Here is a 14,236-nt window from a genome sequence, read left to right on the forward strand (position 1 = left end):
TTTTTTTTTTCAAAAGAATTGAGAATTGAGAATTGAGAAYTGAGAACTGAGAGAGAAAGTTAACGTGTCAAAGTGTTCATTTCCAATTGGTATTTTATACACGACCATATATTGATTACTACTACTAATACTACAAGATAGTTAATATAGGAATGAATGAATGAATTATATTTATATTTATATTTATATTTACATTTACAATTGATTATTAGTATTAAAATATTACTAACGCCAAGAAGTTAAGACCAAATGCAAAAACAGAATTCAATAAACTTGTTCAACTTTAGTCCGTTTCTCTTCTCTATACTGTTTTTCTAAAGTATTCAAATCATTAATATATTCAATCCATTTTTTATTAAACGCTTTATTAGAAAACTTTTCTGCAACTCTGTTTTGATCGATTTGTCTCATTTTAAGTAATTTAGAATCTTCAATAATTGTAGGGTCATTGACATATAATTCTTTTAATAATGTTTCAAATGTAGGATAATCAATAAATTGATCAAATAATTCAAATTTAATATAACCAGTTTCAGTATTTTTTTGTAAATTGGGATCAAGATCAGGATCATCATAACTTTTAAAGAAAAATCCACCATCAGTTTTCCAATTGTTCAAACAATTTTCTTGTTGGTCATTTCTTCCTATCATATCTAATAATGGACCCGCCGAAGCATGAACAATGGGGGTACATCCTCTAGCCATATATTCAACCACTCCAATACCAAAATGTTCATTCCACATGGCGTTTAGACCAAATTTGCAACTAGATAATAACTCTACCACTTCATCATAAGATATATCAATTCTAAATTCAACAAATCTTGATAAATCTAATTTGGCAACTTGTTCTTGTAAAAATTTCAAAGTTGCAGTATCATCAGCCGTTCGACAAGATCCGGCAAATACTAATGTAGGGAATTTGTTGGTGATTTGAGTCACATTGGGGAAATTATTTGATAAAAAATTGGAATATTCTTTTAATAATAAAGCATGACGCTTTTCAGGACGGAATTGTGCCAAGTATAATAATTTATTAGATCGAGGTTGATTTAAATTGGCTTGTTTGATTAAAAACTCGGTACCACATGGGGGATATAATACATCTAAAACATTACCTAAAGCAGTATTGAAAACCCAAATTTTCGATAAATGATTAAATGTCCAACTTCCATTTGCTAAAGCGATATTAACTTTTGAACCTAAATAAACATAAAAATAATATAATATTGACCAATAAATAAATTTCCCTAATGCAAAATAATCATTAAATTTAATAATATTAAATTTCCATAAATCTTTTAGTTTTTGGAATTTTAATTTACCAAACATATCTTCTTGTAATATGGGGAAATGAGTATAGGCAAGAATTGGTATTTTCAATGAAAGAGAAACAAGTAAATAACTACTTGGTAATCCCATAGTATCAATCCATACATCGGGTGATAATTCATACATGGCTTCAAGACTTAATAATATCCCACCAAATAATTGTCCAATCAATGTAAAATGTTTCCAATAATTGCCATCAATCAAATTATTAAATTTTCTTAAATAAATGAAAACAACTCTTGAATGATCTAATCCATCAATTTGAAATTTTTTGTTGGCTTTGTTTAAAATATCTAATGGTTGAGCTTCAATATTTGTGGTATAAATGACACAAATATTCTTATCATCAGCTAATAATGTTGCTTTAACCGCTTGCCATAATACTCTTTCTCCACCACCTCCATTATTGGCATATGGATGGAAAAATCCATAAATAATACGACGTTTTGGATCATCAATATCTCTTCTACTCATTTCATTAAGAAATCCATCTCCATTTTCACAATCATTAGGTGATATTTTCAATTTATTATTGATAAAATTAGTATAAAAGGCAGGATTTTCACTGGCTAAAATCAATCTGCGACGATAACTTGATCGTTTAGTTCCAACTTTTAAATAAATTGGTTTTGGATATTTAACAACGTATGATATTTTCTCTCGCCAATTTTGACTAGGAATGAGTAAATGATGTGGTAATACAGTTGTTATGAGTTTATATGTGACATATACGGCTAATACCACCAATAGTATTAAATACATTGTTTAACTATCAATTATGAGTTTGACTTGTTGAAAAAAAAATGGTGTCTGGAGGAGGAAGATGATTATAAATACTAGTTGGTGGTTATTTGTAGATAAGTAAATTGAAAAAAAAAAGAAGAAAAATTAAATTGAAATTGAAATCTCGGTTAACTCCAGAGAGAGAGATGTGTGTACAAAGAGAATAAAAAAAAAAAAACACTAAGGACGTGTACCATTGCAGAATTTATTGATTACAAGACGAATGGGATTAACAGTGTGGCAATCCATAGTAGATCTGATAAACTTAATCTTAGTTAATAAAAGTTTAAATGTTGGCTTACATTTAAAATGTAATTATTATTAGACCATTTATATTTTTTTTATTAGAAGGTAAAAGAAAAACTCTCAAAAAGAAAAAAAAAACCCAAATGAAATAATGTACATTGTAGTATCATGTGATCTAGATATATGTATGTATGTCAGTCAAAAGATTCTTTTTGTACGATCGAACAAGATTTGAAATGAATGTTGTTAAGTTGGGCACAATCATACACTTCCAAGCTTATTGAAGAATTGATTTGATTTGATTTGATACCAAGGTGCCTCGCGTCTAAACAAATCCATCCTCCTCCTCCTCGGATAAATTATTAGAAATTGACTACAACTAAACAGGTTCTAGAAATAACAACTTCCCCTTTTTTTCTTCTTCTTCTTTAAAGGTTCCATATCTTATTCCTTATCTAGTTATACCCATTGTTAAAGTAGTAGAGTAATAGAAGCTGGTGGGACAAGTGTATATATATATATATATATGTATATGTGTGTAATGGAACTGCATATAAAACACATCAAGAAATTCACTTTTTCCTAAAAAAGTTAAATTAGTAGTAATTAGTAGTTAGTAGTTAGTAGTTAGTAGTGAGAGAGAGTGTGTGTGTGTGACACAAAATACAACTGACGCGATCAATTTAACTTAATTAAGAAAAAGAAAAGTAAAAGTAAAAAGGAGGAGGAGGAACAAAAGAATTTTTAATTAATTAAGTTAATTAAGTTAATTAGTGTAGTAGTAGTGTAATAGTTGTTGAAGCAAGTCAAAAAAAAAAGAAGAAATTAACAACGATCTTCTCAACTTCATCTTCCCACTCTTTTCTTACTCCTTTCAAATTGTTGAAATTGCTTATATCTGTTTCTTTTTTTGAATTGCTATCACTTTACTATATATATATATATATATGTATATATAATATCTATCAGTTTTTTATATTACTTTCCAAAAAAGAAATAGTTTTTTTTTACAGGACATCTTTCAATTCACTACAGATAATTTTCACTCCCTAATCATCAACCAGTATCCAATATGTCAGCAACGATAATTGATAATGGACAACCAAAGGCAAAGACTCCACTTAAAAAGGAAGAACTTGAACAAATAGCTCGTCAATTAAAGAAAAAATTATCTAAAGCTAGTATAACTGCTAAACAATCATTATCACCAACCAATATTAAAACATCAACAACTATAGCATTACCCAAATCATCTCCTTTAAAAAGTTATATTATGAAGAATAATAGCAATGATCATTCACCAACAAACAATATTAGTAACTTATCTTCATCTCCAATTAATTTGTATTCACCAAATGGGAAATCACCTACTCATATAAGGACACCAGCTGCTGCGTTTTTATCTTGTTCACCATTGAAAAATGTTTCTCATGCTGATACTAGTGCTGATGATATGCTAGATAGTCCCACCAAAAGAAGAAAAACTTCACCTCGTAAAATGGTATTACAAGAAATCACTCCCGAAAAAGTGAAAAAAGAAAGTACTCTTAAACCATCATTAGAATTAACTTCTACCCCCACTAAAAAGAAACCTGAATCACCATCAAAAGATAAAACAACTACTCCTACTATGGCCAAACGAGAATTATCCTCACAATCATCAACTTCTTCTTCTGCTCAAAATGCTCTCTTAAAGACTCCAAAACAAAACTCTAATGGAAATGGTTATAATGATGCTGAAGGTGCCGATTTATTAATGTATTTGGCTACTTCTCCATCTCCTGCTAGACCATATCTTTCAAATACCCCTAGAGTTATGAATAAACCACTTCCTTCAATACTGCAATCTTCAATACTGCAATCCTCACAACCATCACAATCACAATCACAATCACAATCACAAACATCAACAACTAGTGCTAGTGCTAGTGCTAGTGCGAATGCTAGTTCTAGTGCGGGATCTGGTTCTGCTGCTAATGCTTCTTCCTCTTCATCCTCTTCTTCATTCCTTGCCCCACCACCACCAGTGACGCCGAAAAGAGTTATAAATTCACATTCTACCAGAACTCCACAAAATAGATTAACACCATTTTTCAATACTTTAAATGCTAATGGGTTACCATCTCAAGGTTTAGCTTTAACCCCTACAAGTTTTAATATGAATGATTATGTGACGTTTTTCACTCCTTCACCAGGTGGTGCATTTAATAAGAATTTATTAAAGACTCCTGATTTCCATAATTCATTACTGAAAAAGTGATGACCGTATATATATATATATATATATATATATCTTTTCCTTTCGTAGAAGTTATTTTTTGAAATTTTTAATGCATGTTTTTTATAATACGTTTAGTATATTGCATAATTTTAATGTTAGAGTATAAAGTTTGATTACTAAAAGCCCATTACTCAAACCCAGTTTGCTCGTTACGGGTGTGTGAATTGATTAGCTTCAATATACTGGATTAAACAAATGTCACTTTTTTAATAATAGCTACACTAACTACACTAACTATACAAGAATAAATAAATAAATAAATCAACCAACCAACACTATAAACCAAATAGTTATCTTTTTGCTTGTACAGTTTCTTGCTGTTGTTGTTGTTGTTGTTGTTGCTGTTCAACTAATTTTTTTGCTTGTTCATCTCTTATAGCTTTCTTTTTCAATTTTTCAGCTTTTCTATCATATTTAGTATCTTCAGGATTAAATCCTGCCCCTTGTGATCCCCAAACAGCCCATTCAGGAGTTTCTTTAACATAATCTAAATCAACAAATTCTTTACCACTTTCAAGTAATTCAAAAAATTTTGGATAATCAATATGAGTATGCCATTTACCATTAATCATGAATTTTTTATCAGCAACTAATATACAACATGAATGAGCATGTTCAGCAGCAATATCATAATCTAAACCTCTTGATTGTAATTCTTTATTTAAATTTTCAACAAAATTTTTACATTCTTCATAAAATGGAATGTTTTGCATTGTTAATGGATTACCATTCCCATTTGAAGATCCACAAAATGTTGCCCCCTTAATTTCAATTTGTGATGGTTTAGCTCTTTCTACCATATCAGCATAACTTTCAATATCTTCCATATTAAATCCTTTAACTAAAGTTAATCGGAAAACTGTACGTTGATGAGATTGAATAGTACGTAATATATCTAAACATGACATTAATCTTTCCCAAAAATCACTATTTAAAGGACGATCAACTTTTTTCAAATCTTTTTTAGTTGGAGCATCAATACTAACATATAATTGTGTAACTTTAGTCAATTTTGCTAATGAATCTGGATGTTGAGCATTACATACTAAAAATGATGAAATATGTTGTTCATGTAACATCCCAACAAATTCATTAATATAAGGATAAAAAATCGGTTCACCAACCAAAGATAAAGCACAATGACGAACTTTAAAAGCTTCTTCAAATCTATCCATTTGAATTCCTGGTACACCTCTTAATTGTTTAATTTTTTGATAATGACCTTCCAAGGCACCCGCCATGACTTTTTCTGGTGGATCAACTTCCCATCTCCAATTCAGTTTAGCCACGGGGTTGGTACCATGTCTCCAACAAAAAACACATTTATTAGAGCATGCCAAAGATGGAGTAGTTTCCATACATAAATGAGATTTAATACCATAAAAGGCAAATTTATAACATGATCCTCTTCCTCTAAGGGCACTTTTAGTCCAACGACATATTTTAACTCCAGAATGTGATCCAACTATAGTATATCCTTGTTTTGTTAATGATTTAAAAGTTGGAGAATCTTTAGCTACCATTTCTTTAGTTTCTATACCACCACCACCAATAGTAGTAGCTTTCCCTGATTTACGAATAATATCTCCCATATCTTCCACATCAACCAAAGTATCAGCATCATCACTCCCCTCACTTTCCTCGGCATCACTATCATCTATATCATCATCATTATTATTGTCATCAATATAAAATGGTTCATTATCATTATTAACTATCAATGAAGCAAAATTTTGTATCCATTCTTGAGCTTTTGGTTCCCCCTCATATTTCATACATATTTCACCCAAGGGATATAATCTTCTTGCACCCAATTTACCTAACCATTTATCAGCTAATTTCGCTTGATAACAAAATTTATTATCATGAGACCAAGATTCAGAATCTCCAAGACCTAATACACTAAATCCAATTAATTTCCTTAATGGATATTTATCAATACGGAAATCTTGAGCGGTATCGATTAAATGTTCTAAAAAATAATCAATGGGTGAATCGGTTTCATATGATGGTAATACCAATAAATAAATACAATTATTATCATTTTGGGTTGGTACGTTTAAGAAATATTCTTCTAAATCATCAACATCATCATCAAGACTTAATAATTTAGGTTCAAGTTCAAGGTTTTCAAGATTCTGTAATTTTTCATATAAGGATTTAGCTATTCTTTGTGATGATCCAGTTAAGGTGGTATAAAAAATATATATTTGACATTTTTTCAATTCGACGGTGGTTTTCGTCAATACTGGCTGACGTTGTTGTTGTTGTTGTTGTTGTTGAACAATAGGTTTTGATGCTGTGAAAATTTTAGGTGATCTTTTTGGTCGAGGAGCTATCACTCTTCGTATAGGAAAAGTTGTCGTAGTTGATGGAGTGAATGCTTTTGAACTGAAAGTAAAATCAACCGCATAAATAGGTGATTCTTTCTTTGGTTTTGCTAGTGGAGGAACAGATGGTTTAAGTTGTTGTGGTTGTGGTGGTTGTTGTTGTTGTTGTTGTTGTTGTTGTTGTTGTTGTTGTTGTTGTGGTTGTGGTGGTTGTTGTTGTTGTTGTTGATCTTTGTTGTATAAAATATATAAAACAAATACAAGTGCTACAACCGTCCATCTTCCACCGGTACTCAAGTATAGTATTGAGCATGCAAAAAGTAAAATTTGTCCAAATCCCATTACTTCTGTGTTAATTATTTGTGTATGTTCAGAGAAATACACTTGGTTCAATATATGGAGAAAAATGTGGAAAAAAAAAAAAAATGTTTTCTGTATTTTTTTCAAATTTGAGATGTGTCGTGTAAAATAGTACAAAAAAGATGGCCAAAACTTCTTAGTGTATCAACCACCACTAATGATAAAGAGATATGTCATCAAAACACCAAGAAGGTATTACAAAACAAAAAAGTAACAATTCAAAGCAAAACAAAGAAAGGAATGTGTATATTTATAATGGTAATTGATACGTGATGTAATATAACTGATACTACCAACAACCTAGTTCAATCAAACTTACTACTTCATCTTGATATGGTTGGTAAGCCAAACTTACAACTTTAGTTAAAACTACGTGATCTATTGATAAGTACATTGAATGCCCAAATTGTGACGGATAAAGCAAGGAGAACCTTGCTTAGCAAATCCTCTTTTCTGCACTGCTTGAAAACCCCTATTCTTGATCTATAGCACTAAACTATACTTTCCTCTCTTTGTGTATATGGCATATATTTGTAATATTTCTTATCCATGATTCCTTTGAATACCAATCCTCTCATCTCTAGATTGTTGTTGATGGTGGTGACTTTGACTTTGTTGTTGTTGCTGTTGTTGACTCACACGTGATCTCTGATAGATTGATCCTGATTCTTCTTTAAAATCAGGAATTATACTATGACTACTATTATTTATTTGTTCTTGTAAGATATTAGGAGGACTAAAATCAGATGGATTCTGTTGAGGTATAGATTGTTCTTGTCCTTGTTGTAGTTCTTGTTTCTGTTTTTGTTGTTGTGCCACACTATCATCATATTCTAAGATATCTTCTGGTGATAATCTTATGGTGGTAGCTTCTCGTCTAAGCATTACTATATAGTATGTGTTGTGTAGAGTGGGAGGAGATAAGTGGATAACAATATATAACTGTGGTTATTGAAAGATGAGTGATTGTTGTTGTTGTTTAATGATTAATCTTCTAAACTGTCAAACGAGAGAACGGCAAGCCTTTACTTACAAGGAAGAAAAAAAAAAAAAAAACAAAACAAAACAAAACAAAACAAAACCGAAACCGAAACCGAAACCAAGAAGTCAGAGAGAAAAAAAAAAATAATAGATTTCGATATATATCCCTATTTAATCTTAATAGTTATCCACTATATTAATATTATTATTGTTTAATTTGGTATAGTAAATCCAATATCAGTGTCAAGAAAAATAAGATATTGGATAATTATAGAGCCATTAATCAAATCAACTTGACTGATAAGTGGAAAGAAGTAAGAACATAAACACACATAGACACACACACAACCAAAAAAAAAAAACCCAATTTGATTCCTGTTATCAAATAATGTCAACAAAAGCCGATCAAGTCATAACATTAGCTCAAGTACTGTCATTATTAGATAATTCAGAATCGAAAAAATCTATAGTTTGGAAAGAGTTTGGTAATTATTTAGATAAAAGTGTTGAAATTGAAGAACCCGACCCATCAACATTTATCAGATCCGGAAATCCTCCTTCATTAAATTCACAATTTACAAAATATATTTCCGACAGTTATCCGGAAAAATCCTATTTATCACAAAATATCGCTTATAAGATTTGTAATTCTTGTCAACGTCCTATTGGAACAAAAAGTTTATCACTGCATTATACAAAGTGTGTTGCCATGAAACAAAAAAGACAACAAGAACAACAAGAAAATGCTGCTTTATCGAATAACAACAACAACAATACTAATAATTCACAAAAGAAGAAAAGAGGTAGGGGAAGTGCATTAGCTGATGTTGATGCATCTTCAGTAGATAGCTCAAGGAATGCTACTCCAGCACCTAATGGCAATGGTAATGGTATTGGTGCTGGTGCTGGGAATGATAACAGTGGTAAGCCAGCTACTAAACCTAAGAAGAAATATAAGAAATCACAAGCTCAAAAGGAAAAAGAAGCTGCCGCCGCCGCCGCGGCTGCTGCTGCTGCTTCATCTGGAGAAAAACCACCAAAGAAAAAGAAAGCTGCAGCATCTTCTTCTTCTGGTACTACTACTACTACTACTGCTGGAGTCAACACCCAACCACAATCAGCACCAAAACCTAAACCAGTGGCAAAACCAAAAGGTCCTGTTGATGTGGAAAAACAATGTGGTGTGGCATTACCTTCTGGAGGACTTTGTGCTCGGTCATTAACATGTAAGACCCATTCAATGGGAGCAAAACGTGCTGTCCCCGGTAGAAGTGCACCTTATGATGTATTATTACAACAATATCATAAACGAAATCAAGCCAATATAGCAAAAAGTCATGCTATGATGTTACAACGTCGAGAAAATGCTGCATTTAATGATCAACTGGAATCTGGAGCGAATGCTACTAAAGTATTACATCCTGATGAAGAAACCGAATATGTCTTAGCTGGTGTTTCCAAAAATAGTACTATCCCGTTAGAGAGGAAAGTAATAATGCCAGTTAGATATCGTCATAGATTTCTTCGAGCTCGTGAATTTTATGCCAATGCATTAATTATTTCTGCTCATCATAATAATAATAATAATAATAATCAATCGCAAAATCAATCGCAGAATCAATCGCAGAATCAATCGCCAAATAATAGTAATAATGAACAACAAACGTTAGCAAATCAAGCCATATCAGGGTCAATTGGTGGATTACAAGGTAGATGTGCTTTAATTAATATTGATGCCAAACCAACGGATATTAATTCACCTACTCAAACATTTAGTGCTATACCGGGTGAAATGTATCAAGTAAGAGCACCATCGAAAACAATTGTCATGACGGCACAACATAATAATATGCAACAACAAGCTTTCCAACAACAATTGATGAAATATCAACAACAACAGCAACAACAGCAACAACAAATGTTATGGCGACAAAGACAACAACAACAACAAAAACAACAACAACAACAACAACAACAACAAATATCTACATCTGGGCAACATGTAACAAATCCTACAGAAATTAAAAAAGAAACTTAGTTAATATTCACGTTTACATTTACATTTACATTTCATTTTTACACATTAAATTTTAGTTTTTTATATAACTGTGTATATTATTATTATTATTATAATAATTATAATTATCAACATCATTGTTTCATAACAATTTTTTTTTTTTGTATCTACTCTAGATGTGATTTGCCTTCGTTTTTTTTTTTTTTTTTTTTCATTCATTTATTCATTTGTAAATATTTTTTGGCCATTTTGGTTTATTTTTAATTATCCAATTATGATTCAATACTTCTTTTAAACTTAATCTTTTATTTGGATCTTTAACCACCAATTTTGATATTAAATCAATAGCATCGACGTCTAGATTAGAAGGATATTTAATATCTACTTTAGCGATTTTTTCATAAGTTATATTTCGATTAATTGCTTCAAATGGTGGTTTCCCCACAAGTAATTCATAACATAATATACCAAGGGCCCAAATATCAACGGAAAAATCATGAGATTTACTTTCAATCATTTCTGGAGGTAAATAATCTAATGTACCACATATAGTTAATCTTTTCTGTTTTTGCTTCTTCTGATGGGGAGTTTTTTGAGTTTGAGTTTGGTTGTGAATCTGATTCTGATTCTGATTCTGATTTATTTGTACTGACCAACCAAAATCACTTAATTTTAATTGATTATCTAAAGATACCATAATATTTTCTGGTTTTAAATCACGATGAATTATTCCACGTTGATGTAAAAAAATCAATGCTTGAGTGATTTGAAAAATATAATTACTTGCCATTATATTATCAAATCGTTTTAATTTTTTCAAATGAGTATATAATTCACCTTCTATACTATATTCTAATAATAAATAAATATTAATAGAATCATGAAACCATGAATATAATCGAGTAATATTTATATGATATAAATTTGATTGAATTTCAATTTCTCGTCGTAAACTTTTTTCTAATTTAAGATTCATAATTTCTGATTTTGACATCACTTTTAATGCAAATATAAGTCCCAGTTGTTTATGTTTGACACAATAAACTCGTCCTAATTTTCCTTTCCCTAAAATTTTACCAAATTCAAAATCATCTAATGTAAGTTGTTGTTGAGGTTTAGGTGATGTATGGGATGATGATGATGATGAGGTGGTGGAAGAAGAGGTAGAAGAAGAAACAGTTGAAAAGCGAATAGTTGATGACGATAATGATGGATTTAAAATTTTGTTATTATTTGTATTTTGGGTAGCTGTTGTTGTGGTTCTTCTTTTAGGGTTTGTTGATTCTGATGTTTGTTTGGTAGATGTTTTTCTTTTACTACTAGTGATCAATGAATGCGATGCATCCTTATTAGCTGATGACTTATATTGAGAAGTTGAAGTTGTTCTATAATGGGATGTAGCTCTAGTATGATTTGATTCTGGTTGATTTTCCGGTTCTTCGACAAATGGTGATGACGATAATAAACTTGATGAATGCGATGATGATGATGATGATGAGTTTTTCGTTGGTGTGAAAACAAGTGAAGTATTCAAATTGGGATTTCTATATTGATGATTGTTCCTGTTGTTGTTGTTGGTGGTGGTGGTGGCGGTGTTTCGTGTTTTCGGTGTAGGTGTGGTAAATGTATGAGAATGGGTAGTGGGTTTTATATGTTGTGGTTTTGATATCTTGAATTCACTATTTATTGGCGCTAAAGGTTTTCTTTGAAATAATGAGCTACCGTTGTTGTTGTTGTTGTTGTTACTGTTGTTGTTGTTATACGCTAATGTTGATTCTGTACGATGTGGTGAGTTACGTGGAAGCATCATCGTAAAATTGAGGACAAGCAGGTATTATAATTGAATTCAAAGCAAAGCAATAATAGAAAGAAAATGGGAGAGAGTAATTAGAAAAATAGGTTTGGTAAAAAAAACTGAACGCTGCTCTTTTGTTTTTGTTGACATAATGGTAAAGTGTGCACGACCAGGTTGAATAAGGAGTTTGAATGGGAACAAAAAAAAAATTGATGCAAAAAAAAATGACATAGTTGAACTTGAATGATGGTGGGGGGGGGGGGAGCAACAAATATTAAACCTTTAACTGTCTTCTATAAGATATCATTTAGAGTTTGGTTAGCGTAGTTTCAAAACAATATAAGACCAGTTTAACATCTGATATTACAATTCTTGCCCCGCGGAGTTTTAATTATTGACCAAGAGATAATATTAGTTTGAATTTATGGATTTGATTTAATCACTCTATTTATTATTCATGTCTTGTTTTAGGAATTATTCTATTACCAGGTTCAACGGTTTCTAAGGTGTTCAACAATGATTGATCCCTGTCGAATGTCATATTCCTTGCAAGTTGTTATTTGCTAGAAATATATTGGTTGAATTATCGGTGGAAAAAACACTATTAATGAAGGGTGCTAATCCCCTTGACTATTTACAATTAATACATAGTTGTCCTTTTCAAAACCACTTTTTTTTTTCACGATTTAGTTCAAATTCTAACATAAAAAATAAATAGTCTAACAGTTCAACTTTATATTTCTCTTGGTAGCGCTCAAATGAGACGTGTAGTAAATATTTTTACAACTCAATTATGGCTCTAAGTCAAATAAAATGAGTCAACCTAGAAACAACACTCTCTTCGGTGTTATAAGTTTAATGACTGGTTTAGTTCTACTAGTTCTAATGAACTAAACTATTAACCAATTCCAATTCTGTTTGGGAATGTAATTAAAAAAGAAGTTCATTTTCGCATCTAACAAATTTTAGTTTTTGTGATAAGATTCGGCCGAAAAGCAAAAATGTTAATAATATGGTATTTGTCGCGCTTGCTTGCGACTATTTTTTATTTATTTTTTTTTTTTTTTTTCCACGGCTAAAAGTAAGACAGACGGATGGACGGACGGGACCTAGACCCGCAATTATCAGACGAGCGGGAAAAAGACGAAGAAGATGTATAGTCTACTACTAAACTAGACACAAAATAACGTAACATTATAAACAAAGCAAAAAGCACAAGCAAAAAGTAAAACAAAATCGAAAGTAAAAAGAGAGAAAAGGGAATGAATGATGATCATCATTATTAAAGCATAAACTAAATGGCTGGTTGTACAAAAGAAAAAAAACAAACAAACTCGAAACTGAAAATTAATGACGAAGACAAATAACTTGAACCCGAAAACTCAAACTATATAGAGATATATTACCGGCTCCAGAGATAACTCGTTAAATTTGAAAAATTGTGTGGTTATGTAAAACCGTACTAATTTGACAAACGCTTTTAAGTTTCTTTTTCTTTTAGGATTTTCTGTTCTGTTTCAAAAGTATATGAACCGAATAGAATGGGCAGATCTAGACAACTAATTTTTAAGGTACAAGTCATAAAAGAAAATATTATAACGGAAGATTGCCAGGAATATACCGGGCCACTTATTAACATAAAAAGACGGAGACAGAGACAGAGATGGAGATATACTCACATATATACTAATTTCCTTTCGTTGTAGAGAACTGTTAACAGTTAATCATAATGGGCTTTTACTGCTGCTACTACTACTACTACTGCTGCTCCTCCTCTTCCTCTCCATAGACCACTTGCGCCCCTCCCTCACGTTTCACCAAATAAAAAATAAAAATAAAAATAAAAATAAAAATAAAAATAAAAATAAAAATAAAAATAAAAATAAATAAAAAACCCCTTGGGACGTTGTTATCTTTTGGAAAATCACTTGAAACTTACGTTTACCTGCATTGAAATATTATCGAGTACGTGTTGTATATAGATTCTACTGTGATGGTTGTTGTAGCCAGCCAACCAACCAGTCAGCATTAGAGACTGGATGTGTTACAGCCTAGACGCATTATGTTAGAAATATTTAAAAAAAAATTCTTTTCTTTATTCTTCTTTAGCA

The 14,236-nt window shown here is 31.1% G+C and overlaps 6 protein-coding genes across 6 annotated transcripts; 2 read left to right on the plus strand and 4 right to left on the minus strand. All coding sequences in view use genetic code 12, as the record gives it.

Annotated features, from left to right (window-relative positions):
• Positions 1-264: 264 nt before the first annotated feature.
• ALG11 (alpha-1,2-mannosyltransferase) lies at positions 265-2,094 on the minus strand (the record flags this gene model as incomplete). The annotated part of the gene is made up of 1 exon (XM_707415.2): positions 265-2,094. The coding sequence occupies one exon, from the start codon at positions 2,092-2,094 to the stop codon at positions 265-267; it is 1,830 nt and encodes a 609-aa protein (XP_712508.2).
• Positions 2,095-3,433: 1,339 nt separating this feature from the next.
• Positions 3,434-4,621, plus strand: CAALFM_C602280WA (uncharacterized protein; the record flags this gene model as incomplete). The annotated part of the gene is made up of 1 exon (XM_707416.2): positions 3,434-4,621. One exon carries the CDS (start codon positions 3,434-3,436, stop codon positions 4,619-4,621), a length of 1,188 nt encoding a protein of 395 aa, XP_712509.2.
• A 311-nt stretch (positions 4,622-4,932) lies between these two features.
• Positions 4,933-7,314, minus strand: CAALFM_C602290CA (putative tRNA 4-demethylwyosine synthase; the record flags this gene model as incomplete). Its single annotated transcript, XM_707417.2, has 1 exon — positions 4,933-7,314. The coding sequence occupies one exon, from the start codon at positions 7,312-7,314 to the stop codon at positions 4,933-4,935; it is 2,382 nt and encodes a 793-aa protein (XP_712510.2).
• A 561-nt stretch (positions 7,315-7,875) lies between these two features.
• On the minus strand, positions 7,876-8,217 carry CAALFM_C602300CA (uncharacterized protein; the record flags this gene model as incomplete). The annotated part of the gene is made up of 1 exon (XM_707418.1): positions 7,876-8,217. The coding sequence occupies one exon, from the start codon at positions 8,215-8,217 to the stop codon at positions 7,876-7,878; it is 342 nt and encodes a 113-aa protein (XP_712511.1).
• A 484-nt stretch (positions 8,218-8,701) lies between these two features.
• CAALFM_C602310WA (deubiquitination module subunit) lies at positions 8,702-10,351 on the plus strand (the record flags this gene model as incomplete). The annotated part of the gene is made up of 1 exon (XM_707419.2): positions 8,702-10,351. One exon carries the CDS (start codon positions 8,702-8,704, stop codon positions 10,349-10,351), a length of 1,650 nt encoding a protein of 549 aa, XP_712512.2.
• Positions 10,352-10,553: 202 nt separating this feature from the next.
• IPL1 (aurora kinase) lies at positions 10,554-12,140 on the minus strand (the record flags this gene model as incomplete). The annotated part of the gene is made up of 1 exon (XM_707420.2): positions 10,554-12,140. One exon carries the CDS (start codon positions 12,138-12,140, stop codon positions 10,554-10,556), a length of 1,587 nt encoding a protein of 528 aa, XP_712513.2.
• Positions 12,141-14,236: the final 2,096 nt, after the last annotated feature.

The sequence above is a fragment of the Candida albicans genome, chromosome 6 (genome assembly GCF_000182965.3).
Source record: "Candida albicans SC5314 chromosome 6, complete sequence".
Classification (NCBI taxonomy): domain Eukaryota; kingdom Fungi; phylum Ascomycota; class Pichiomycetes; order Serinales; family Debaryomycetaceae; genus Candida; species Candida albicans.